The sequence below is a fragment of the Typopeltis vanoorti genome, chromosome 5 (genome assembly GCF_054136105.1).
Source record: "Typopeltis vanoorti isolate ZY-2024b chromosome 5, IOZ_Tvanoo_1.0, whole genome shotgun sequence".
Taxonomy (NCBI): Eukaryota; Metazoa; Arthropoda; class Arachnida; order Uropygi; family Thelyphonidae; genus Typopeltis; species Typopeltis vanoorti.
In genome coordinates this window covers 42,227,794-42,252,506 of record NC_143553.1, presented here as the reverse complement: position 1 = coordinate 42,252,506, position 24,713 = coordinate 42,227,794, and the positions used below count along the sequence as shown (strand labels likewise).

Genomic DNA, 24,713 nt, shown 5'->3' with positions numbered 1-24,713 from the left:
CAGATTGCTAGCATATATAATTAGCATATCTCAAGTTAGCAATCAAACACAAATGATAAAGAAACCCATTCCATGTGTTAGACATTACATGGATCATTTGAACCATAATAAAGAAGCCTTAAAAGATCTGCACATCTATCCAAGAATCTACTTTGCAATTGATCAACAAGAATCTGGTTCCATTGTCGCCATAAGTACACTCAAATATACTTGTATGTCCCTTTCATCATCATCATATACAGTCATCCCTTGACGTATGTCCTGGTTCCGTTCCATCCCCCAGGACATAAGTCGATACATTAAATCAACAGAGTTATAGGGGTTAGGGACTTAACTGTAATAAGTATACTGTCATTTTAATTTTTAAACCTTATAAAACTGTACCTGGTTACTGCCACTATAAAACAGGAGAATAAACACCCAAATCTTCCTCCACAATCACATCATTACCTTCCATATGTGAAAGGCCAGGTGGCTGCAGCTCTTCTGGTGTAACCTTTGTTTTTTTTTGAAAATGTCCAATGTGCTTTGCTTATTCCTCTTCTTCTTTTCATCATAAATTTGTTTATAGCAAGCAAACACATCATGTACTTTACTTTCTACTGATAAGTAGCGTTCAACACTGGGGTCCATGTCTTCAGCCATTTTGAGAACATTGCTAACTGCAGAAAACATTTCTGCAAGACCCTTCACTGTGAATTGTTTAACTACCTCTTCTTGTTTCACTTTTCCCTCTTCCTTTTCTTGTTCTTCCTCTTCTGCAACACGTTGTTTCTCCAGTTTGACCAATTCTTCAGGGGCACTTTCTATGAGTTGAACTTTTGCCATCATTCACTTCGAGATTCAGATTCTAGATGCTAGGCCAACTATTTCTTCACTCGATTTACAAAGGTCTTTTTTTTTTTCAAAACTTCCAAAATTGTGCACAAACCTTTTTAATGTCTTTTTTCATATGCCACTCATACATAGAGAGGTCACTTCGTCTCAAGCCACAGCAATAATTTTAATAGCATGATAAATTTTGAATGCTTTCCAGAATTGCATGAGTCTGGTCATTTCCTTCAGTTCAGTCTAAACTTCTGAAGTGGCTTGTGAGAAAGTTCTCCATACATAATAAGCCTTAAACACTGCAAGAACTCCCTGATCCATCGGCTGCATCAATGAAGTAGTGTTCGGTGGGAGAAACAGGACCTTGAACTTGGTGAAGATCACAGATATAAGACGGATGACCTGGAGCATTAGCTAGAATTAAAATTTTAAATTGTTCATTTTCTTTCACACAATAGCTTTCCATTTCACTCTCATGACAGTTGATTAAGGCATCCGCAAACAATTTTTGAGTCATCCACAACTTCTTATTGCTCCGATAATGAACTGGAAGTGTATGCTTCCTAATGTTTTTGAAGGCTCATGGATTCTTGCTGTGCCATATAACAAATGGTTCAGTTTATATCCAGCCACATTACCTTCTAACAAAATCATAATACGGTCTTTAAGAGCTTTGAAACCAGGCATAGATTTTAGCTTTTTGTGAATGAATGTCTGCTCGGGCATTTTTTCCCTACACAAGGAGGTCTCATCCATATTAAATATTTGCTGTGGCAAATAATTTTCATCAATTTATTTATCAAAAATTGGATAAAATTATTACGATTCATCAAAAATCGTAATAATTTTATCCAATTTTTCCACACACTCCTTGCCAGCCTTCTCATTAGCACTTGTAGAGTCACCATACATTTTTACATTATGCAGTGCAAAACGCTGCTTATATCTCATGAACCAACCAGAAGAAGCGTTGAATTCGCAGTCATAATCCGGTCCTGCTTTCTCCTTCAACATGTTGAAGAGACTTAGCTGTTATGGTCATAGTGCTAAGGGGGTATGCACTTTTGGTTGGTCCTCTGTCCATGACGCAAGTAGTTTTCCATATCGCCGATAGGACCTTTTCGTTGGTTTTCACTATCGTCCATTTAATGGAAGCAGATCCTTTCACAGCCTCTACAATTTATAAGAATGAAAAATTCTTATTTTTCAAAATGGTTGTCACTGTAGAATGAGACCATTCAAAGTCTTGTGCGATCACACTGATAGGCTTAACCATCTTCATGTTGCTTTATAACACGCAACTTCGTTTGATCAATTGCTCGCCTCTTTTGTGATTTTTCACTAGGTTTTTTGATTGGAAATGTGGGGGTGTTGCACAAAATATCATGAAATATTTAATGATAAATACACAAATAATTATTTCTCAAACGCAAAATCAACAGAGGAACTGTTGAGGACACGTACAGACTGCCGAGGGAGGTTGCTGCTGAATGCATTGTTGCCACTGCGTATAATACATTGTTGTTAAATAGAAACCTTTTTACTTTATGCTCGCTTGCATCTTGTTCAAAAGTATAGTCGAAAATGTTTTTTATTCCCTTATGAGATCATGGGCGTATCTTCAAAAGGACGTAACTCGAACGGACATAAGTCAAGGGATGACTGTACATATGTCATTCTTAAAATGACCATTAAAGCTGAAAGAATTTCATTTTCAGAGATGAAGTTTTGCAAGCTAATCACTACTTTTGAGACTCAGTTCTCTTTCTTCATCATGTGACAATTGTTTTTTTTTTTTAAATAATTATCATGAATGCATTTTTTTTTTTTATTAATGTTAATTTCAGCTATCTGCAGAGATATCAGTAACATTGCAGTGTGCTAGGCATTAGGTGTTAGATAGCCCAAGTAGCAGGATCAGTTTTAGAAAGGATTAGCAACTCACAATAGTAAAAAATTCTATTTCAGACAGATTAGCTATAGTAAAATTAGTATACCAGGGTGTCCACATGTATGAGGGTATTGGGGCGGGGGGTGCACAATGAGCCATTCAGCCTGGTCTTTGCCATTCCTAACAAGAACCCATGTATCAAAATCAGATGGTGTTAGTTCTGCACCCATTTGTGTCAGATAGATTTTATCACTCTTGCAAGAAATTCTGATGATAATTTGAGTAGTGGACTAACATTAAAATTTTAGTTATATCTGACTGAAGTGCGGCTGTATCAAAACATTTTTATGGTAATGAAATAATGTCTTGTGCACATGTACTTGAATGGCACAAAAGATTTTTGAACAGTTAAAAAGATGTTTATGATGATTCAAAATCCAGTCAATTCAGAAACACAAAAAAAACATTGAAAAAGTTAGAAAATTTGGTATGCAGTGATAGTAAGTATGAAAAGGAATCGGTCCACAAGATTATGATTGAAGAGTTGGATATGAGGAAGGCATGTACAAAAATCACACCCAGGGTTCTGATGTTGAAGAGGCATTTTCTAATAAGATTTTGAAAAGAAATATGTTTTGAACAGTTACAACTGGTGACAAGCTGTAGATATTCAGTAAGATCCCAAAAACTAGAGACAAAGCCTTCAGTGGAATAACTACATCTCCCTGGCTGAAGATGAGGGACACAAATATTGTGCTGCTCCAAAATGAAGATTGTTGTGTTTATTGACACTAAAGGTATCATGCACTATGAATATCTTCCCACTGTTGAAAGTTTTTCCACTTTATTAGACTATAAATTAAAGATGCCAAGAAATTAATGGTTTAATCCTTTATCCAAATGCTGCCTTATATTTTGATAAGATACTTCATGCACAAGCATTGTTTACTTAACAAAGCATCCACATGAAGTATCTTATCTTCATGACTGGACTACTTGTATACAGAGGCTAATGACTTCACGTTGATTGCCTTAGTATCCCATAATGCATAGCATTATGGGAAGGGCCACAACCCAGACTGTTTCAACCTTTATTGGGGTCTCATCAGTGGAAGCCTGACCCAGAAAAGATACCAAGGTTGAGGTAAGTGATGCAGAAGTCATATATTTCCCCATATACAAGTAGTGAAAAGGTGTATCACCTTATTAAAATACAGTGGAAGAAGATGGAGGAGGTGAGAAGGAAGTGGGATGCAGGATACAAGCAGGTTGGAGGAACTGGAGGGAGATGGCTGGAGTGTTATGTGATAAGAGGGTGCCGATCAATCTGAAAGGCAAAATTTATAGGACAGTAGTGAGGCCAGCTATGACATATGCTATAGAAACTGTGGCCCTGAGGAAAAATAACATTAGCAGGATGGAAGTAGCAGAGATGAGAATGCTTAGGTGGATGTGCGGTGTGACCAGAAAGGATCATCTGAGAAATGACTATGTCAGGGGAACAGTGAAAGTTACGAACTTAGGAGCGAAAATACAGGAGGCAAGGTTGAGATGGTTTGGTCATGTGATGAGGAGGGAGGACGAATATGTGGGAAGAAGGGTCATGCAGATGGATGTGCAAGGAAGGCGGAAGCGTGGGCGGCCAAAGAAGAGATGGAGGGAGCTGGTAGAAGAGGATTTGAAGATGAAGAACTTGGATGTGGTGACAGCCCAAGACAGGAAGGTGTGGAGGAGACTCATAAGAAACAGTGACCCCACTTAAGTGGGAGAAGCTGCAGAAGAAGATACAAGTAGTGAAAAGGTGTATCACCTTATTAAAATACTCGATCAGAGATAGTTTCTTGGCATCTTTATTTTATAGTCTAACCAAGTAGAATAACTTACAACATCTATCTCTGATTCAGAGTATCTTAATAATAAGGTGATATGCCTTTTCACTACTTGTATATGAGAAATATAAGACTCTTGCATTACTTCAACCTTGGTGTCTTTTCTGGGTAGTGGCCCTTCCTATAATGTATAGCATTATACACATCCTAAAGGGCAATTGATGTGAAGTCATTAGCTTCTATATACGAGGTGTTGTCCAGTCCTGAAATTACTTCAGGTGCAAACTTTGTTTGCTTACACTTTGATAAATATTAAGACAAGAATATAATTTTTTGGTTCTTATCTTCCTGCTGCTTAAATGGTCAACAAGTACTTGTGCAAAATTGTTTAGAAATTGAAGAGAAAAGAGAACCCCCACAAGTGGGTTCTTCATTGCAGAAGTGCTCTTTCTCATTCACTGTTATTAGTGGTGCATGTTCATAAACAAACTGCAACAATAAACAAATATCTTATTCAACAGCTCTTGTCTCTCTTGATTTTTTTTAACCTAAATTTTTCATGAAAGGAATTCATTTTGGTGAGAGTACACAGATGAATACAAGATGAGAATAATCTGCTGTCTATATTTTCCTCCAATGCTTGTGTAAAGAACCAAGCCAAATCAGGAGGGAGACTGTATTAAGATATGACTTGTCTTAATCCTTTGTGATTTGACTTAACACCCATCCTATATGATCTGTACAAGATGTCATACTTATTAGTACTCTACTCAATGGATTCAAGCATATATTCAAGCCCATCCCAAAAAAAAGGGTGATAAATCAGCCATCAAACTATCATCCCATTGTTCTCATCTCAGTCTTTTTGAAAAGAGTGAAGGTCAACAGCCAGCTTCTTCACTATCTGGAAACTTGCCAGTTAATTTGTAGTCATCAGTATGGATTCTGGCACACTCCATAGTATCATATTCAACCTTATCCATTATTTGATGTAAGCCAAGAAAGGTTTAGAGAGACTGGTGATATTCTCTTTACATTACCTGGTCATAAAATTGAGTTTGGCATAGAAGCCTCTTTATGAAGCTGTCATCATGTGATCTGCATTCTGCTTTGTTGCAGTTGTTACTAATTCTCTTCTAATTTTTCATAGTGTATCTGTTGGTTGATTGTTTTCTCTCTTTTCCCAATAAATTCATATACTATCAGTGGTTTTGATGAGCACAGTAAACATCATTCTTCTTCTTCTTCATTTTATAAACCTTGTGTCAGTACTACTAAAATACATTTTTGTATGAATTCTCATAAGAAAGATCTCACTTTGCTTCTCCTCTTCTTACCAGTTAAGAATAGATTTCTCTGCTTTTGCTTTTCACAAGTACATTGCATTCATAGTTTCTTTATATACCCAAAGAACTGAGTGTACTTTTCTACTCAAGACATGCTTCCCACCTGAACTCTTAACACTATCAATTCCAGATGTACTCAGCTTTAGAATACTGTTCTTGCATTTCGGTAGAGATTCAAAAATTTCCTTTAAAAAAAATTGGAGTAATTATTTTTAAAAAGTGTTAAGAGACAGTGGGTGATAGTCTATCCACAAAAAATGCAGTCAGGACTATATATCTATCTAGGATATATAGCAGGATAATGAAAATACGAAACAAATATATATCCTTAATAAATAGAAAAAAATTCCTTAGCCCACCCACAGTGCTAAATGTACTACAGGTTTACAACCTTTCATAGAAAGTCACAAAATATTTATTCAATTGGCACCAAAGAGTTTTAACAGTGAAATTTATATATTTGTGTCCACAGTGGAGACTCAAATATAGTAGAATGCACATTTATTATTTTGATTGAACCCTTTACAACTTATATTTAAAAATAAAATAAGTGATATTTAGAAAACTGAAATAATCTCTGTGCAGTGCCACATCCACTTCAGAGCCTAACCTCAGTGATTCACTCCTCAGATCCACCTTGGCAATCCATGATTATGAGTATGGTCCAGCATGAAAATTGCCAAGAGTCAACAGGAGCACTCTGAATGTTGTAGGAGGCACAGCGTGTCACGCAGAAATAATTCCTGCTCAGTCCTGTGTAAATGGCATACAGCCTGCTGAACCTCTTAAAACAATAAGACAGGTGTGAAGATAGTGACTTTTCTGTAGTATCATCTCCTTTAGAATTAAGAAAGAATTTCATGATAAATTTTATTCATAAGTTCATTCTTAATTGTTTCAAGTTAAGACCTTTGATTGTTTTAACCAAGAAAATAGAATCAGATTTAACTAGAGAAGCTAAACAAGAAGTATATAGTTCTTTAAAATTAACACTGAGAGCTGTTAGTGCAAATCTACTCCAAATTTTAAAATAATCTTCCTTTCTATAGACACTTCTAGTGATTATGTTGGGTTATGAAATAACTTCCAAAGCACTTAGAAGTTATGTAGCCAGTGTATTATCTTGCTTAATTGCATACAATCTTCTGAGTTTATTTGCTTTGTGTGAGAGAGAAAATCCAACTACCACACCACATTAATGATTTCATTGCTGCTATATTGGAGCAAGATGAATGGGAAACTTTAAATCTTGGTATTTCTAAGTTGAAAACTTTCAGAACCTAAATTAATTAATCTGGCCTAGAAAAGGAAGTATAGCAATCATCTTTTTCTCTAAGATCCGAGTATTGACTTATTTATTGTTAGGATGATGTTATTCTAAGATATAATCACCAATTTTTATCAGTTTTCTCTATTAACAATGAAAATCAGCTCATAATAATTAATTAATTTTCATATGATGATACATTGGCCATGAGTCCCTTTTATGGGAGGTACGGCACCATCTTAGTCTCCCCAAATTTTATCCGGGCTCGGATCCGGCATAGCTGACTAATCAGACCTATGGCTGGGTCAGTATTCCTGACTGTAATCCTTGTGTGTTTACAAGGCCAGTTTGCCTGCTTGTGAGATGAAAAACCCCAGATAAACTGGCACAGAAAAAACCCTACTGTCCATGCCTAAGACCAGCTAACTTGGCTATGGCTGAGGAAGAGCTTCAAGCTCCTCACGTCGTTGATGGGAATCGAACCTAGGACACTCCTTCCCCAGGTTGCGAAGCGCAAAGCCAATAGGCTAACCTCATAGTTCAGTGAGCTCTAGAACTACAGGAATGTCATGTTGACTGCATGTTCCAGATAAGAAAAATGCAATATCACTTATTTTACAATAAAGAGCCAAGAGGCTATTTTTTTTCTGGCAGTGTAAGTTAAGGGGATAATAAATCCCTCATTATTTTAAAGCCAGATATGAAACTCGGAGATCGAAATCTAAGAGTTTCATGCCAAAGAACTATCGGCGAGTCCATGCGTAAGTCAACACCTGGGTAGTATACCACTAGGGCAACTCAGAGCAAAGGTGGAGCAAGCTCGGTCACTATCCTTAATATTTTCTCATAATGTAAAACGCAGCTCCTAGGAGATGTATTACTGTTTTACATTATGAGCAGAGGTCACTACCCAGACCGGTTTTGACCTTTATTGAGGTCTCATCAGTGAGTAGGTAGATCTGGATAATACCAAGGTTTTAAGTGAACCGAACTTACATATACCCTTACTATACGAATTGCCAGACCGGTGTACCCATATATTATTATTACTATGATAAAGAGCCAAGAGGCTATTGTTTTCTGGTAGTGTAAATTAAGTTAAGGGGATAATAAATCCCTCATTATTTTAAAGCTAGATACGAAACTCGGAGATTGAAATCTAAGAGTTTCATGCCGAAGAACTATCGGCGAGTCCAAGCGTAAGTCAACACCTGGGTAGTACACCACTAGGGCAACTCAGAGCAAAGGTGGAGCAAGCTCCATCACTATCCTTAATATTTTCTCATAATGTAAAACGCAGCTCCTAGGAGATGTATTACTGTTTTTCATTATGAGGAGAGGTAACTACCCAGACCAGTTTCGACCTTTATTGAGGTCTCATCAGTGAGTAGGTAGACCTGAATAATACCAATGTTTAAGTGAACCAAACTTACATATACCCTTACTATACGAATTGCCAGACCAGCGTACCCATATGTTATTATTACTATGATAAAGACCCAATAGGCTATTTTTTTCGTATAGTAAGGATATATGTAAGTTCGGTTCACTTAAACCTCGGTATTATCCAGGTCTACCTGGATAATACAATTAATTTTGCCGCGATAATCAAAATCGCGTTAAGCAAAGAATACCTGTGTGTGTGTGTGTGTGTGTGTGTGTGTGTGTGTGTGTGTGTGTGTGTGTGTGTGTGTGTGTGCACGTGCGCGCATACAAACTTTTAAGTCAGCTATAGAGAATGCTAACGCTGATGACTGGACATACATGTAAACTGAGTACTGACAGGATATCAACCAGGAAGATTCAATATACCCACAGTGAAGTAGCGATTGTCATTACTGGACAAGACGAGACTTAAACACACGTGCGGAAGGCATAGATGCACTCCAATATTCACTTTTATTTTGCACAGGAGATGATGATATTGCATTGATTTACCATAAATTAATCCAGAAAGTGGAGAACCTATAAGTGAATAAATTGTTTCAGCATTGAATGGTAATAAAAATAATATAATAATAATAATAAGAAGCTAATCGGAAGGGAACGCAAAACCTTTTTAACCCTGTCTAGCTTTTGGAGACTGAGTGGGCAGTTCAGTCTCCACCGGTAGCCAATCAAAAATAGCTGGCTCCTGACTATCACTAATTATAAGCAGCCACCAATTGGAAAAGCAAGTGCTGCCATCTCTTGGTACCCAACCCAAACAATTTGTGTTACTGTCTGAAATAATGTGAGTTCAAGAGTCGATTTTCTTGAGTTTACAGGATGAAAAATCTGACTTTCGTATAGGAAAAAACCCACTTGCCCATGCCAGAGATCAGCTAACTCGGGGACCGATCAAAGATAGGCTTAGAAAAAGTTCCTCCAGTTTGTGACTAGACTTGAACTGAAGTCTATCTTTGGGTGGCCTAGTGCATAAGATGCAAGCACCACTTCCACTGAGCACCAATACAGAGGCCTGCTATTACATATATGGTATGGATGGAAAATTTAAATCCATTACTTACAAAAATATGGTCAACTCATCAATCAATACTGGGTTGATGTATGCTAAAATTTAGACAGAGCATCTCACATACATATGTTTAAACCAAAGTAAACTTCAGGTACAAAATTATATACATCTCAGCGATGCATTATGCATGTAAATGCTTGAAACATTGGGCCAAATTCATATACAGGTATCCCTTGCTTGACGCTGGATTTGATTAACACTGTGAAACTAATTGCGGCAATCCCTTGATATACCAGGCAAGAGTTTTGATTAACACGCCTTTAACCCTGCAGAGCTTGCAGCTGATCTGACAGATACATGCAAAATGTTTAATATAAATATTCTTACACAATTTGAGTGTATAGCGTGGAGATCATAAGTAGCTGTGCATTCATATGTTACGAGTAATATTCCGCACTGTTTTTTGTTGTCAGTTTGGTTTAACACATGTAAAGGTTTGTGATATTTGACAGTAAATTGTATCTGAGCGATACCATGACCTCCGATATCAGTATGGTGTGGTTTAGTTGTTGTTGTTTTTATTCTTTGTTCAATAATTTCTAGATTGTAACTGAATATAAATAAGCCATCATATATTACTGAAATAGAGAGCCAAAGGCTTATTTATCATCCATCTCCTCTAGGAGATGTGCTTTACATTATGGAAAATACTAAGGAAAGTGATCTGGAGCTTACTACAAGTTGCCCATAAGGTTGTTTATGCTTGAATCTGCCGAAACGTTTAGTTTCTCTATATTCAGCATGAAACTCTTGTGGTTTCCATATTCGGCTATGAAATAATGTTGGATTCAATATCCACTAATTTGTACCATCATGTATTATATTTGCAGTATTTTTTCTTTGTTTTATTGCTTGTTTGCGAGGTCTGGATAGTCGTTTTGATTGTTATCGTAGAATATATGCCGATAAGAAAAAAATAAATAAAACTGTTCAAACGACTCTTGATAACTTCTTTTGATAAAAAAAATTCCAGTAAATAATGAAGGTACAAGTATATATTAAAAATTTACTTTGCATTCATTTTTTATCTTTCCTAAAAGAGTACCATATAAAACGAATTATTAATACAGTAATCGATCATGGACTAATTGTAATTTTTACCATTGATTATTAGATTTGATTAGCACGATTTTGATATATGCGGTAACATCAAGGGATTAATTAACTGCGTTGACCGAGGGATACCTGTATTGCCTTCTTCTTTCATGGGAAGTGCCCGTTATTTCCACGAAAAGACTTGGGATGCAATGGTCTATGTTAGAATGTATTGGTGGCGATGACCTTTTCATTAGCTTTACATGCAACAGTAAATGGCAACAGATTTTGGAAAATTTGCTAACCGGATAAGACTTATGACAGGCACAACATAATTTCAAGAACTTTTCATGGCAAGCTGCAGAAATTGATGAATATCATCACAAAGCACAAGATTTTAGGAGCATGGAGGTGCTATATGTATTCAGGAGAATGATGATAAAAGGAATTGTTACATGCTTGCATATTGATTCTGATTGAAGATAAAATCAGGAGTCATGAAATTGATTCCATTATAAGCACTGAGATACCTTCTCCTCATTGTGACAGAGAACTGTTCGATATTTTGTTATGATATGTACACGGTCCACCATGCGAACCTGTTAATCCATACTTACCGTGCATGAAGTCAGGAAAGTGCACAAAGAGATATCCAAGATCACGTATCGATGAAACTCAGACAGGTGAGAATGGATATCCATGATATTGTCGACCTGCTCCTTCAGATGTGGCCAAATTGCTACCATACATAATAGCCAAGGAACTTTTGAAATTTATAATTACCATATAATGCCTTATATTTTTTATTTTGGTTTAACCAATAAGAATACAATTTGGTCGGCTAAATCCCAAATTGCCAGCCCATCCTCGTTCATTCAGTATCCAAGTAGATACCCAACAGGGTGCACCACGAGAAGGTGAGGATTGGACATTAGGTCAGAAGCCCTGGTTGGTCTCAGCATTCCTTTGAAGGTTATGTGGAGGTCTCCTCTCAGTTATACAGCTTTGACCCTTAAGGAATAAGAAAAGTCTCATTGACTATGTTATTGTTGATAGTGATGTTTTCTCCCTGGTGCAGGACACCAGATTGTACAGAGGATTTGAAATTGGAAGCGATCACTATTTAGTCTTGAGCAGGATAAAATTGAATTTCATATTGAAAACAATAACATGTAAGAAAGTTTTAAAGCGAATAAAAGTTGAGCAGCTCTCAGATGTGAACTGTAGACTAAAATACACAAAGATTATTGAAGAAAAAATGAAAGAGTTTGAGAACAGGAATCAAACCTTGGAGATTCAGTGGCAAACTCTGAAGAAAACATTGATTGATTCTGCCAGAGAGGCATGTGGTGAGGTTGTCTGCAAGGATAAAAAAAATCAGAACTCCCTGGTGGACAAAGGAAGTTAAAGAGGCAGTGAAGGAAAAGAAGAAAGCATATCAAAAGTTCCTGGCAAATAAGTCAGCTTGTGCTCTTAGAGAATACAGAGACAAATGCAAAAATGCTAAACACTGTGTAAAACTAGCTAAACAAAAGTCATGGGAGGACTTTGGCAAAAATATAGAAAATAAATATCAAGAAGGTGGCAAAATATTCTGGAGGTTGTTGAAGAAGCTTAGGAATGGAGGAAAGAGTGCTGTAAAAGAAGTTAGAGATGATAAAGGTGACATGAAAACGGGAGAAAAAGATATCCTTGAAGTATGGAGTAATTACTTTGAAAAACTGCTAAATGAAACAAGCAGTGATGACAGCACAGTGGTAAAAAACACCGACCAAGCATGCAGTCAGGAATACATATCCATACTTGAAGTAGAAAAAAAGCCATCAAAGGCTTGAAATGTGGGAAAGGCAACAGGAGTAGATGATATTCGACCAGAATTGCTGAAGTATGGTGGTGTAAGAGTCTTACAGTGGCTGCACTGCATAGTTCAGAAAGCCTAGAGAGAGGGACGAATTCCCGATGATTGGAGTAGAGCTCTCATCTTACCCATATATAAAAAGGGAAATAAAACTGAATGTGAGAATTACAAAGGTATTTCCCTACTGAGTGTTCCTGGCAAGATCTATGCAAGTATACTTGAGAAACGGTTGAGAAGAATTGTGGAAGAAAAGCTTGGTGAAGAACATGCTGGATTCAGGCTAAATAGAGGCTGTCAGGATCAGATTTTCACTTTACGACAAATAGTCGAGAAAGCATGGGAATATAACAGAGATCTGTATTTAAGTTTTGTCGATTTAGAAAAGGCATATGACAAGGAGCCAAGAGAGAAGCTATTCAATACGCTGCAGTTATATGGTGTCAATGGGGCATTATATCAAGCAATACTTAGTCTTTATTTGAGTTGTATGTCAGCAGTTAGAATTGAAGGAAGTACAGGAAGATGGCTTAATATTAAATCTGGTGTGAGACAAGGATGTACATTATCCCCTCTGTTATTCATTATCTATATGGATCACATTATGAAGGAAAGTGGTATTAAACCTGATATCAAAATTGGAGATGTTAATGTCAGCTCTTTGCTTTATGCGGATGATGTTATACGTCTAAATAAATCCGCTACAAGTCTGCAAGATTCTCTGACTAAATTGAATAGCTGTTGCAATAGATATGGTATGAAGGTCAGCAATAAAAAGACAAAGACAATGAAAATAGGCAGAATCATTGAAAATGTCAACTGTGTTGTGAATGGAGAACCTGTGGAACAAGTGAAACATTTCAGCTACTTAGGCACAATTTTTAGTGAAGATGGTAAATTAAATATAGAAATAGACAACAGAATCAGCAAAGCTGGTATGGTGGGAAGTCAATTGAATAAATTCATATGGAATAAGAGAGAAATTAGTCGGAACACTAAATTAGCTGTATACAAGACAGTGTTCAAACCAGTTTTAACTTATGGATCTGAGAGCTGGGTTAGAAGTAAAACACTTGACCAAAGACTAGAGGCCGCAGATATGAGAGTCCTGAGAAAGATTATAGGCGTGAGCAGATGGCATCAATGGCAATATCATATTAAAAATGAGGATATTAGGAAAGAACTTGACATTGTCAACATCCAGGAATGCGTTAGCAGAGCTAATCTGAGGTGGTATGGTCACTTAAACAGAATGGGCAAAGAAAGATTAGCAAAACAAGTGTTCTCTGCCAGGTTGGCCGGAAAACGACCCAGAGGAAGACGAAGATATAGGTGGATTGATACGGTACAAAGTGCCTTAGACGATAAAAATATAAGATCTGATAATGTTGGAGTCTTGACAAGTAACAGACTGATTTGGAGGAAAATTGTAGATAGGAAGTTAGTAATGATGTAATTTTTTTCATGTAGTACTATCATATCCTGTACACCCCTTGAGGGTACATGGCAGGAATTTGATGATGATATAATCCGGTTTTGTTGTGAACCTTTAATGCACACATAAATGTTGAAATTTGCAGTTCCGTGAAATCCATCAAATATGTATGCAAGTATATCAACAAGGGCTCAGACCAAGTTACATTTTATTTGCAAAATGAACAATGCAAAGTAGATCTATACCATACTGGACAATACATCAGTACCGCTGAAGTATTGTCCTTGGTATTCATGAGCAGTATCCAACTGTGGTTCATCTCAAAAATAGTCAAAGGATATACTTCACAGAAAGTAATGCACTCGGTATAGTTTAGTCACCATGGGATACAAAATTAATAGCCTTTTTTAAGCTATGCATTGAAGATAATTTTGTCCATATACTGACCTCTAACAAGGTATACATACATAGTACACCTGGCATCACAACAAATTTCAATGAAGAAGACAGGGTGCCAATGCGGATGGTTATCTTGGTGTGAAAAACAGTGATGCTCTTGATGCATGTGAAAGGACTAAAATCATTCAGCGACTTAAGAACAGTAAATGGTGTAGTACATCTGACATACCAGGATTCATGTAAGGTTTTGAATTTGATAGAAAATTATTCACACTGGTCTGATTGTTGTGGAAATGCAATAATTTCAAACACTGTTAATCTTTGTGCCATTTGTTCTCTGTAATGTTGGTTTATTGCAACGTGACTGAACTCTATTGGTATGGTTAACTTGCAAAATTCATTTTTCAGAAGATATCTTATACTAAGAATGTTCTACCCATTCTCAGGCTCAATTTAATGAAGCAATATATAATAATGCATTACTGAGACATGAATCAATTGTTAAGTCAATATGTGAGAAAAGTGTTAAAGATTTTGATCTTTCTGTACTGAACAATCCTTTGCCTCTAGATACAGATTTAATCCAGGAAATCTCATACAATTTCAGTGAACTTTGGGATTTATTAAGTTGGCATGAACAATCACTAACTATAGATAAAGCTGAAGGTTTTCACAATGTTTTAACAAGTTATGAAAATCAACCAAGGAAACTGTTTTTCTTGCATGCTCCAGGTAGTGCTGGGGAAACATTTTTACTAAATTTGTTATTAACTAAGTTTGGAATCCAAGGTAAAAATTGCTCTGGCTGTGGCATCCTTGAGGTATATTTTCAGCAGTTTCATGCACTTTGACTCTCCGGTCATCCAATACCATATCGTGCACTCCATCAATGATTTCTGGTGTTGTTACACTTTTTGGACGTTCGCCACGTGGATCATCTTCAAGGCTGGTACGGCCATGTTTAAACTCGGCAGCCTGTTTTTTAATTGTTGAAAGAGAAGAGTGCCATAAACTTTTTATGAACTTTGAATGAATTTCTTTTAGCATTAAACCTTCTTTTACAAAGAATTTTATAACCGCATGATACTCAATTTTATCCATTTCGAGGGATACAGATAACACTTTTGCTTCAGACAGCTGTATAAAACAAACTGCTTGATAGAATGAACTGCGATTTCACATGGATGCTTATGACAAATGTACCAACTTAGAAAATAAAAATATTGCTGCTAGTGTGGCCATCTATGGTCGAGGCCAAGAACTTTTCAGACCACCGTCGTGTATACAAGCAACTTAGTTGTGAAATTACTTCACATACAAACTTTGTGTGCTTACACTTGTATAAAGGATAAACCAATATATAATTGATTGGCTTCTTTAACATTAATTTATAACCATGTGAAAAAACTTTCAACTAGCTCTGATCAAGAGTATTTTAATAATATGGTGTGACACATTTTTTCTTCTTGTATATGTGAAATATGTGTTTTTGTATTACTTCAACCTTGGTATCACTTCTGGGTCTGGCTCCCACTGATGTGGTTTTGTGTGCATGTGGGAAAATTTGCTGAAGTGGTCTCCATAGAGGTGGGACCACTGAAATGGATCAGTATAATATCCTGTTTACCTCCATAACTCTGCAGTTTTGAAGAGTTATTCTCTTGGTGTCTTATTTTATGTCTCTTCCAGATCTATGAAAATTCAACACTAATTCTTATAATTCATGATTTCTCAGCTGTTTGTCTTGATCTGACAACTCTTATTTGGTCTGAACCCAGCTTTTTCTTTCCCCAGTTTCTCTTTTACAATTTTTTTACTTTATTTTCAAGTAGTAGGTTTGCCTAAATATTGCTTGGAGCAGTCAGTGAAGAAATTTTACTTTTTCATATAGTAGATGCTATGAGAGATACTCCACTCTACTGGAATTCAACCTTCTGACAAGCCATTTTGAATTATGTGTTGTTTATAAAACATTAACCTGCATGGTTGGCTGAGTGGTTAGTGTGTCCACTCTCCAGCCAAGAGGCCGTGGGTTCGAATCCCAGCATGGATGTTTGTGATTGTCCTACAAACTTTTGTAGAAAGGAAATCTGTGACCCTACCACTTATTCTAGCAGAAGACATCATTGCCAAAACCATGTGAGATACGGTGTCTACGGATGTCAAATTTTTTTTTTGGGGGGGGGGGGATTATAAAACATTGATATCTCTATATATCTCCTTGCTGTATACTTCTATACTGCCATATTTGAGAATTTTTGGTTGAATAACTTCTATTTCAACTGCCTTTTTTGCATTTCAGGTTTCTGATTGCTTTTTCATTGTCATGCACTAATATGATTGCATTTCTCTTAAATATTTTCTACTGTTATTCTGTCACTGCTTATCTCATTTAACAATTTTTCAAACTAAAATGATACAGATATCCATCAAGAGTATCCTTCTATTCAGTTTATCACCTTTATCATCTCTGATTCCTTTTACACTTTTTCTCAATTTTTAAGGTTTTTCTAATAATCTCTAGAATATTTTGTCACCTTTGTTGATATTTGTCTTTAATATTCTTAAGGGAGTTTCAGATTTTGGTTCAGCAACTTGCCTACCTAACTTTATATGTTTTTCTTACTATCATCTCTCAGGGCATATTCTAACTTACCCACCAGAAACTTTTTCTTTTAAGACTGCCTTTAACTTCTTGAATTCAGTATGATGTTCTAATTTTTCTGCCCATAAGGCAACTCCACCATGCTTTCATGGCCAATTTGCACCAGCTGGTGCAAATTGGCCTCCCTCGATGAGCTCCTGGCTCCCTGGAGGTCTCTCTTAATACTAATAATTCAACATTTTCTTCAAATTTTTATGTTGGTTATCTTAGATTTGGTTCTTCTTTTTGAACTTTTACTTTTTATTAAGTATTTAAGTGTAGAGTCCATCTTTAAAAGATTCTTAACTTGGAGTCTTTTTAAAAACTTGTACATAATTCATTTTTGGTATTGATACTCATTTTTATCTTGCTCAAAACTAGTAACTCTTACTATTTCAGATCCTCCTATTATATACTCCTGTCTCCTGAACCAATCCTGAAGGTATCAACTATGCTGATTGTTGATTCTCTTATTTCATGTGTACTCCTTCCATATGTATTTACTCTCATTTTTGTTGAAATATAGTTAGTAATGACTAGTCCACGTTTTGAACATAAATCCATTGTATGTTAAGCGACTATTATTATTGCTCCTTTTCCAGATTTTCTTATAGCATTTCTGTATATCCAGTACTCATTTCTCCTCTGCTGAATTTCCAAAGAAACAGGGTTTTCTTTATGAGGTGCCCTCCAATTATTTGTAAAATGCATCTTATGAGAACCTTCTTACTGTAGGCACAAATAAGTCTCATTGTTCAATTTCCTGTTTTGATTTTCCCCACATCATACTTGAAATTGCATGCAATTCAAGAGGTTACCTTCTTTTCCTGAATAAAGTTGATGTAGAGCTCATCCTGTTTTCCGTTAATGCTTTTTTTTATGTTGATGGTGCCAATCTTTAATACTAATAATACTAATAAATTATGCCAATAGCTGACTTTTTACAGTTTGTCCTGGTTTCCTAGTATTGTTCGGGCCAGCATGACATTTGATCATATTGTATCTTAATATTTGTCTGTTGTTTACAGAATACAAAATTCAATATAGAATACAGTTTTGTTTTATGATCCCAAATTTTTGCACATTCTTTTCTTCAACAGTACCAGTTTTGATTCCTAATAGCTGGGTGCACCACATTCCTAATAGTGGATACACCACAAGCCTTTCACATGCACCACATGTGAAAGGCTTGATCATTAAATCAGAATTCGTGGTTTGTTCTCTGCAGTCCTCACTGGCAGTGTGTAGGTTTCATCCCAATTATCTAGCTTTGATCCCCTTTAATTATTGAAATCGAAATAAATAATTTGGAATATTGGGAGAAGCTGGTTTTGATTAATCATGTTTTTTGCCTTATTCAAAGCATGTGAAAATACTATCAAATACTCTAACACCCATTCATGTAGAATTGGTGAATCCCATTTAAATAGGAAATTGAGGAATTCTACCTTGTAAACAGCGAAAAAAATAATTTCTATTGTCACTGAGTCTTTAAAAAAAAAAAAAAAAAAAAAAAAAAAGTTGTCTGATTTCCCTATTTCGATGTTTATGTTGCCTACTCATGAAAGGTTATAAATCTGTGACAATGCATGTGTGGAAAATCAAGTTATTCTTAAAAACAAAGGTATATATTTTAATAAAGATGATAAATGCTACTTGTGTTTTTTTTTTTTAAATTGAACCACTTCATGTGACAAATTCCACTCTCCTATGAGGTGGTTCAGGCTGAAGTATGTTAGTACCATGAATAGCTTAAAAAAAAAAAGAGAGAAAGAATTAGCATTAATATATTCAGTTATCATAATGTCCATGGTTATACACTGTTCACTGCAGTTTGACTAATTTTTGTTTTCCATAGCGCTTGTTGCCGTTGGAAAGTGTTAGTGATCTTTTCCTGTACAAACCTCCAGATTCTCCCAGCAGTCGGATTTATACCATCCGTCCATATTTGGCTAATGATGAGGTATGTATTATTTCTTAATTCAGTTTGGGGGTGGAGGTGGGGCAGAAGTGAATCTCATCCATTAATGGTTATATAATTAGTAGTTTAATATGATAATCATTTTTATCTTGCTTAAAACTAAATACTGATTACTTCCATTTCAAATTCCCTGTATACTCTTGTCGACTAGAGTGAAGATATCACTATCAACAATAACACTTTTCTTGTCTTCTCTCCCTGTGAATTTGTGTGTTATGCACATTTTTATGTTAGCAAATATGGCATTTGCAATGAACAGTCTCTTTGCTATTCTATTCTAGTATTCTAGAATAGTCTCTTTCTGTTCTGCTGACAATGAGTCGGCATTTGTTTTGGTATCTGGCTTTTCAATTTTCACCCTCGTTCTATGACAAACAGCAGGGCCGTGTGTAACCATTTAATGTCTGTGCAAGCTTGACATGTTGCCATCAGTGTGTGTGTGTGTGTGTGTGTGTGTGTGTGTGTGTGTGTGTGTGTGTTTGTTTGTTTGTTTGTTTGTTTGTTTGTTTGGCCAAATTCTGATATCATCCTTTGTTCAGTATATAATGGGTACCTGTTAATGGTGCATGCTACCTGAAGATGAGAATTTCACATTGGGCCTAGTCATAGTTTTCAAGACTATGTGCAGGTTTTCTCTCAGTAATAAATGACACCAAAAATATAAATGATTCATAAATGCAGGATCGCCTTTTATAATAAGGCAAATTCTGGGGATTCAAAAATTAGGATCCTTTCTGTGTTTGTGATAATGAGTCAGCTGTTTTAGACTTCCACATGATCACTAGTCTGGTGTTATTGGATATGCTGTGCTCACCTCACTTTATGCCCCATTTCATCCCAAATGTTTTGTTTTACTATATAAGTCTGTCTAGTTTTTTTCCACATTGTTTTCCTAAAACATTATTGCAGTGTACTTTCAGTATGACTTGCTGTTGTATTAAATGAAACATCTGTTCTGTAAAACTGCCGTATTGTAGAATATACTATCATCCTTTTAGAATCTACAACCACAGGTCCAAGTCTTTATCTTGAGAAACAGCTCCAAACTGCCACACAAAGTTTCACATTTGGGATAGACCACTTGTGTATAAAGCATTTCCCACACATCTGTCACTGCATTCACCTACCTGATCCAAAAAAGGGTGTGACATGATTCATCACTTGAGATCGCAGACTTTCTTCTGCACTCTGTAGGCCATTTACAATGTTCTTTACAACAGTGTAGTTTGTGATATTGATGTTTGGTTTATGTACAGCTTCCCTCCCAGGGAATATAAGACAGTCTGTGCACACTTTCCATTTAGTGCACTATTATTAACCTGGACTCCATCAACTCTTGGTTGATTATTACCACAGTGGACCATGGGTGGAACATTTGGTACCATCAAGAATAGAAAGAAAATATTATGATGCCAACTTTGAAGGGCAGTTTGTGTTGGGGGGGGGTGATAAAATTAGTCCTGCTACAATTGTTTTAATCTATCAACGACCTTAAAAATGTCTGCAAAACTAGTTCATGGAATTTTGAATAAATCTTTGATAGATACAGTATTTGCAGGTAAATGTGTTTAAAACAGCAAATATTTACCAGATTATGCATAAGATAATAATAATAGGAAACGAATTAGCATGATTAGGTCTGTTAATCTTCAGCATGCTAATAGATGAAATATTAAAAGATAAAAATATTAAAATGCAAATATGAGGACAGCAAATTAAACTAAACTATATTTCAGTATTTTACTGATAGACATGTTTTGCTATAAGTAACTAACAGTTTTGTCAAGAAGATAAATGTATTAGAGAATACGCAAATGATCTGAATGCTTCTAACAATTGTTCTGGAAATGTATAACGCTAATAAAAATCTAAAGACCTTCTGCAACAGTGAATGGATCACACTTTATGTACCATATAACTTGCATCTCTGATCTGCATTCTTATTAACATGCTTGGCAGTGTTTCACTTCACATGGAAATCCACTTTACCATATACAGAAACAATAAGGGTGTACAGGATATGATAGTACTACATGAAAAAAAATTACATCATTACTAACTTCCTATCTACAATTTTCCTAAATCAGTCTGTTACTTGTCAAGACTCCAACATTATCAGATCTTATATTTCTATCGTCTAAGGCACTTTGTATGTTATCAATCCACCTATATCTTGGTCTTCCTCTGGGTCGTTTTCCTGCCAACCTGTCAGAGAACACTTGTTTTGCTAATCTTTCCTCGCCTATTCTGTTTAAGTGACCATACCACCTGAGATTAGCTCTGCTAACGCATTCCTGGATGCTGACAATGTCAAGTTCTTTCCTGATATCCTCGTTTTTAATATGCTATTGCCATTGATGCCATCTGTTCACGCCTATAATCTTTCTCAGGACTCTAATATCTGCGGTCTCTAGTCTTTGGTCAAGTGTTTTACTTCTGACCCAGCTCTCAGATCAATAAGTTAAAACTGGTTTGAACACTGTCTTGTATACAGCTAATTTAGTGTTCCGACTAATTTCTCTCTTATTCCATATGAATTTATTCAATTGACTTCCCACCATACCAGCTTTGCTGATTCTGTTGTCTATTTCTATATTTAATGTACCATCTTCAGTAAAAATCGTGCCTAAGTAGCTGAAATGTTTTACTTGTTCCACAGATTCTCCATTCACAACACAGTTGATATTTTCAATGATTCTGCCTATTTTCATTGTCTTTATTCTAGTAGCAAGGCTTATACGTTGGTCAGACATAACTGGTAATTATTTTACGGAATTAACAACGCATATAAAGTATATTAATTAAAGGTAACTTTAATGAATAACTTCTATATTTCGGCAACGTCACACTGCCATCTTCAGGAACATAGAGATATGATATGTGCACGCAAGCACTAACAAAGCAAATCAGGAAGAAAGCAAGAAACTAATATTGTTCCTAAAGTCCTAATGGTGCCCTCTGGCGAGCTAATTTGGTAGTCTTGGCAGTTGGGCTGAAGTTCTCATAATGTAAGTCTCCCAAATTTGGGGTAGTTTCATGCACCCAAATTTGTTGAGGTTAGGAACGTTTTTTTAGAGCCGCTGAAGATTCTTTGAATAATCTTTCGTATTTTCGTAAACAACCAACACCCCAGAGAACTGGACTCTGGGGTGTTGGTTGTTTCTAAGGTGAACTGGACTCCAGTTCACCTTAGAAAAAGAGGAAAACAACACTCTCCCCTTCCTAGACACTTTAATCACCCGCCAGCTTGATGGATCTTTGGTTTTCTCTGTTTATAGAAAACCCACCCATACTGGCAGATACATTTACCAGCAATTCCCCCCCCCCCCCTCACAACAATATGGGGTTATAAAAACGCTATATAACAGGGCAAAATTAATCTGCTCAGATGACAAGGCCCTAACTACTGATCTAAACGACATCCTCAACACTTTCTTAGCCAATGGCTATAACCCCAAAAAAATCCAAAAAATACTAGAGCCAGTAAACCACAACCCCCCCCCCCCACCTCCACAATAAAGATTACACCAAGTCTATCACCATCCCCTACATCCAGGGCACCTCCGAGAAAATAACCAATACCCTCAAAAAATATGACCTCACTTCTTGTTACAGACCATATAAAAAGTTGGCATCCCTTATCTGCTCTACCAAAGACCAACCACTTCCCCTAGACCTACCTGGTGTATACCAGGTCCCTGGCAGCTGCAAATTGTCCTACTTTGGCCAAACAGGCAGAACAACAAATATCAGGATTTCAGAACACAAAGACTACATCCGGTTTCGCCAGTACAGCTGCTCTGGACTGGCAGACCATGCCTTAGATACCCATCATAAAATTCGTTGGAAGAAAACAAAAAGTTGTCTGGAAACTATTAACTGTTTCATAACTGGTAATTAGTTTACGAATAAACCAGTAGATTATACGGGAATTGTGGTTAATGAAGTGGAGGTGAGTAGTCTATTGCATAACCTCAATGTCAATACATCTGTGGGATTGGATGGTATACCAGCTCGTGTTGTACGAGAAGCAGCTAAAGAATTGTCAGTACCCTTGACCATTTTGTTTAATTTGAGTCTCGGGTCTGGGTTAGTCCCGAGCGGGTGGAAAGAGGGGAAAATAGTTCCACTGCATAAAGGTGGTTCCAAGACTGCTGTTGTAAATTACCGACCGATTAGCATATCAGGAATCATTGTCAAGGTCTTAGAGAAAATAGTCAAAAGGAAAATACAAGATTGGATTGAAGAAAATGGGATACTGTATCGGGGACAGCATGGTTTTGTGAAGGGTAGGTCATGCCTCAGTAACTTGCTCACGTATTATAACACAGTGACGGCTGAACTGGATAAGGGTAATGGGTTTACGGTGATTCTACTGGACCTTGCCAAGGCCTTTGACAGGATTCCACATGGAATTCTAATCAGTAAATTGCAGCATATGGAAATGGACATAGGGTTGGTGAGATGGATAGGAGGGTGGTTGACGGAGAGATATCAGAGAGTGATTTACTCGGGAGTAGAGTCCACAAGACGGCCTGTGACTAGTGGTGTGCCACAAGGATCTGTTCTTGGACCACTGCTGTTTAATTTGTTCATAAATGATATAGGAAATGATCTGAGAGGAACAGTTCATTTGTTTGCGGATGATGCGAAGTTGGGTAGGGCAATAGTGAATGCAGATGACGTCAAAATTTTGCAGGATGATTTGGATAGATTGGAGGTCTGGGCTAAGGTGAATGGATGTCAGTTTAATGTGGCAAAATGTAAGGTTATGCATTTTGGGGTGAAAAGATTGGTGGAACCCTGCTCCAGGAAATTGATGAGGCACGAGATTTAGGAGTGTTGGTGGATAAGGAATTGAAATTTAGGGGACACATTGCAAAAGTGACCAAAACAGCTCATCAAATCACTTGGTTGCTGAAGAATACGTTGACAAGCAGAGACAAGCAGGTTATTGTTCCTCTCTATCGAGCCTTGATAAGACCCCATCTAGACTACTGTGCTCAGATTTGGTCACCTAGGTTTCTTCTTGATGGGGAGGATGTGGAGAGGATCCAGAGGCGAGTGACCAAGATGATAGCAGGTCTGTGGAATGAACCGTATGAGAACAGGTTGAGGATTTGTGGCTTGCAAAATTGGTTGATAGGCGGAGGAGGGGAGATATGATTGAGACATTCAAATTACTGAAGGGTTTCTATAAAATTAATTCAGAAGATATTTTTGAGAATAGGGCTGGTTGTGGGAGGACTAGGGGACATCCATGGAAACTGGGCAAAAGTGTGGTTAGTAAAGGTGTTAAGCTGGGTTCTTTACTTTTAGAGTAGTGAATGAGTGGAATGCGCTCCCTGAGTCTGTAGTGGATGCTGTGACAGTGAATGAGTTTAAAGCGAGGTATGATAGATACTGTATGAATGTCAGATAGTTGTGATGAATATGATTTGGGGCCTCCCTCGATGAGTCTAATGACTCCCTGGAGTTGCCCGTAATAATAGTAATAGTAATAATAGTAATAACTTCTATATTTCGGCAATGTCACATTGCCATCTTCAGGAACATAAAGATATGTATGTGCACTCAGGAACTAACACAAAGCAAATGAGGAAGAAAGCAAGAAACTAATATTGTTCCTAAAGTCCTAATGGTGCCCTCTTGCGGGCTAATTTGGTAGTCTTGGCAGTTGGGCTG

The 24,713-nt window shown here is 36.7% G+C and overlaps 1 protein-coding gene across 2 annotated transcripts in view; it reads left to right on the top strand.

Moving 5' to 3' along the window:
* Positions 1 to 24,713, top strand: part of Oga (O-GlcNAcase) — a 375,302-nt gene that overhangs the window by 239,798 nt on the left and 110,791 nt on the right. For both annotated transcript variants that reach the window (XM_090392376.1, XM_090392375.1), the window contains one exon: positions 18,906 to 19,010. In XM_090392376.1, the coding sequence (XP_090248502.1) occupies positions 18,906 to 19,010 (105 nt within the window). The remainder of the gene's footprint in view (positions 1 to 18,905; positions 19,011 to 24,713) is intronic.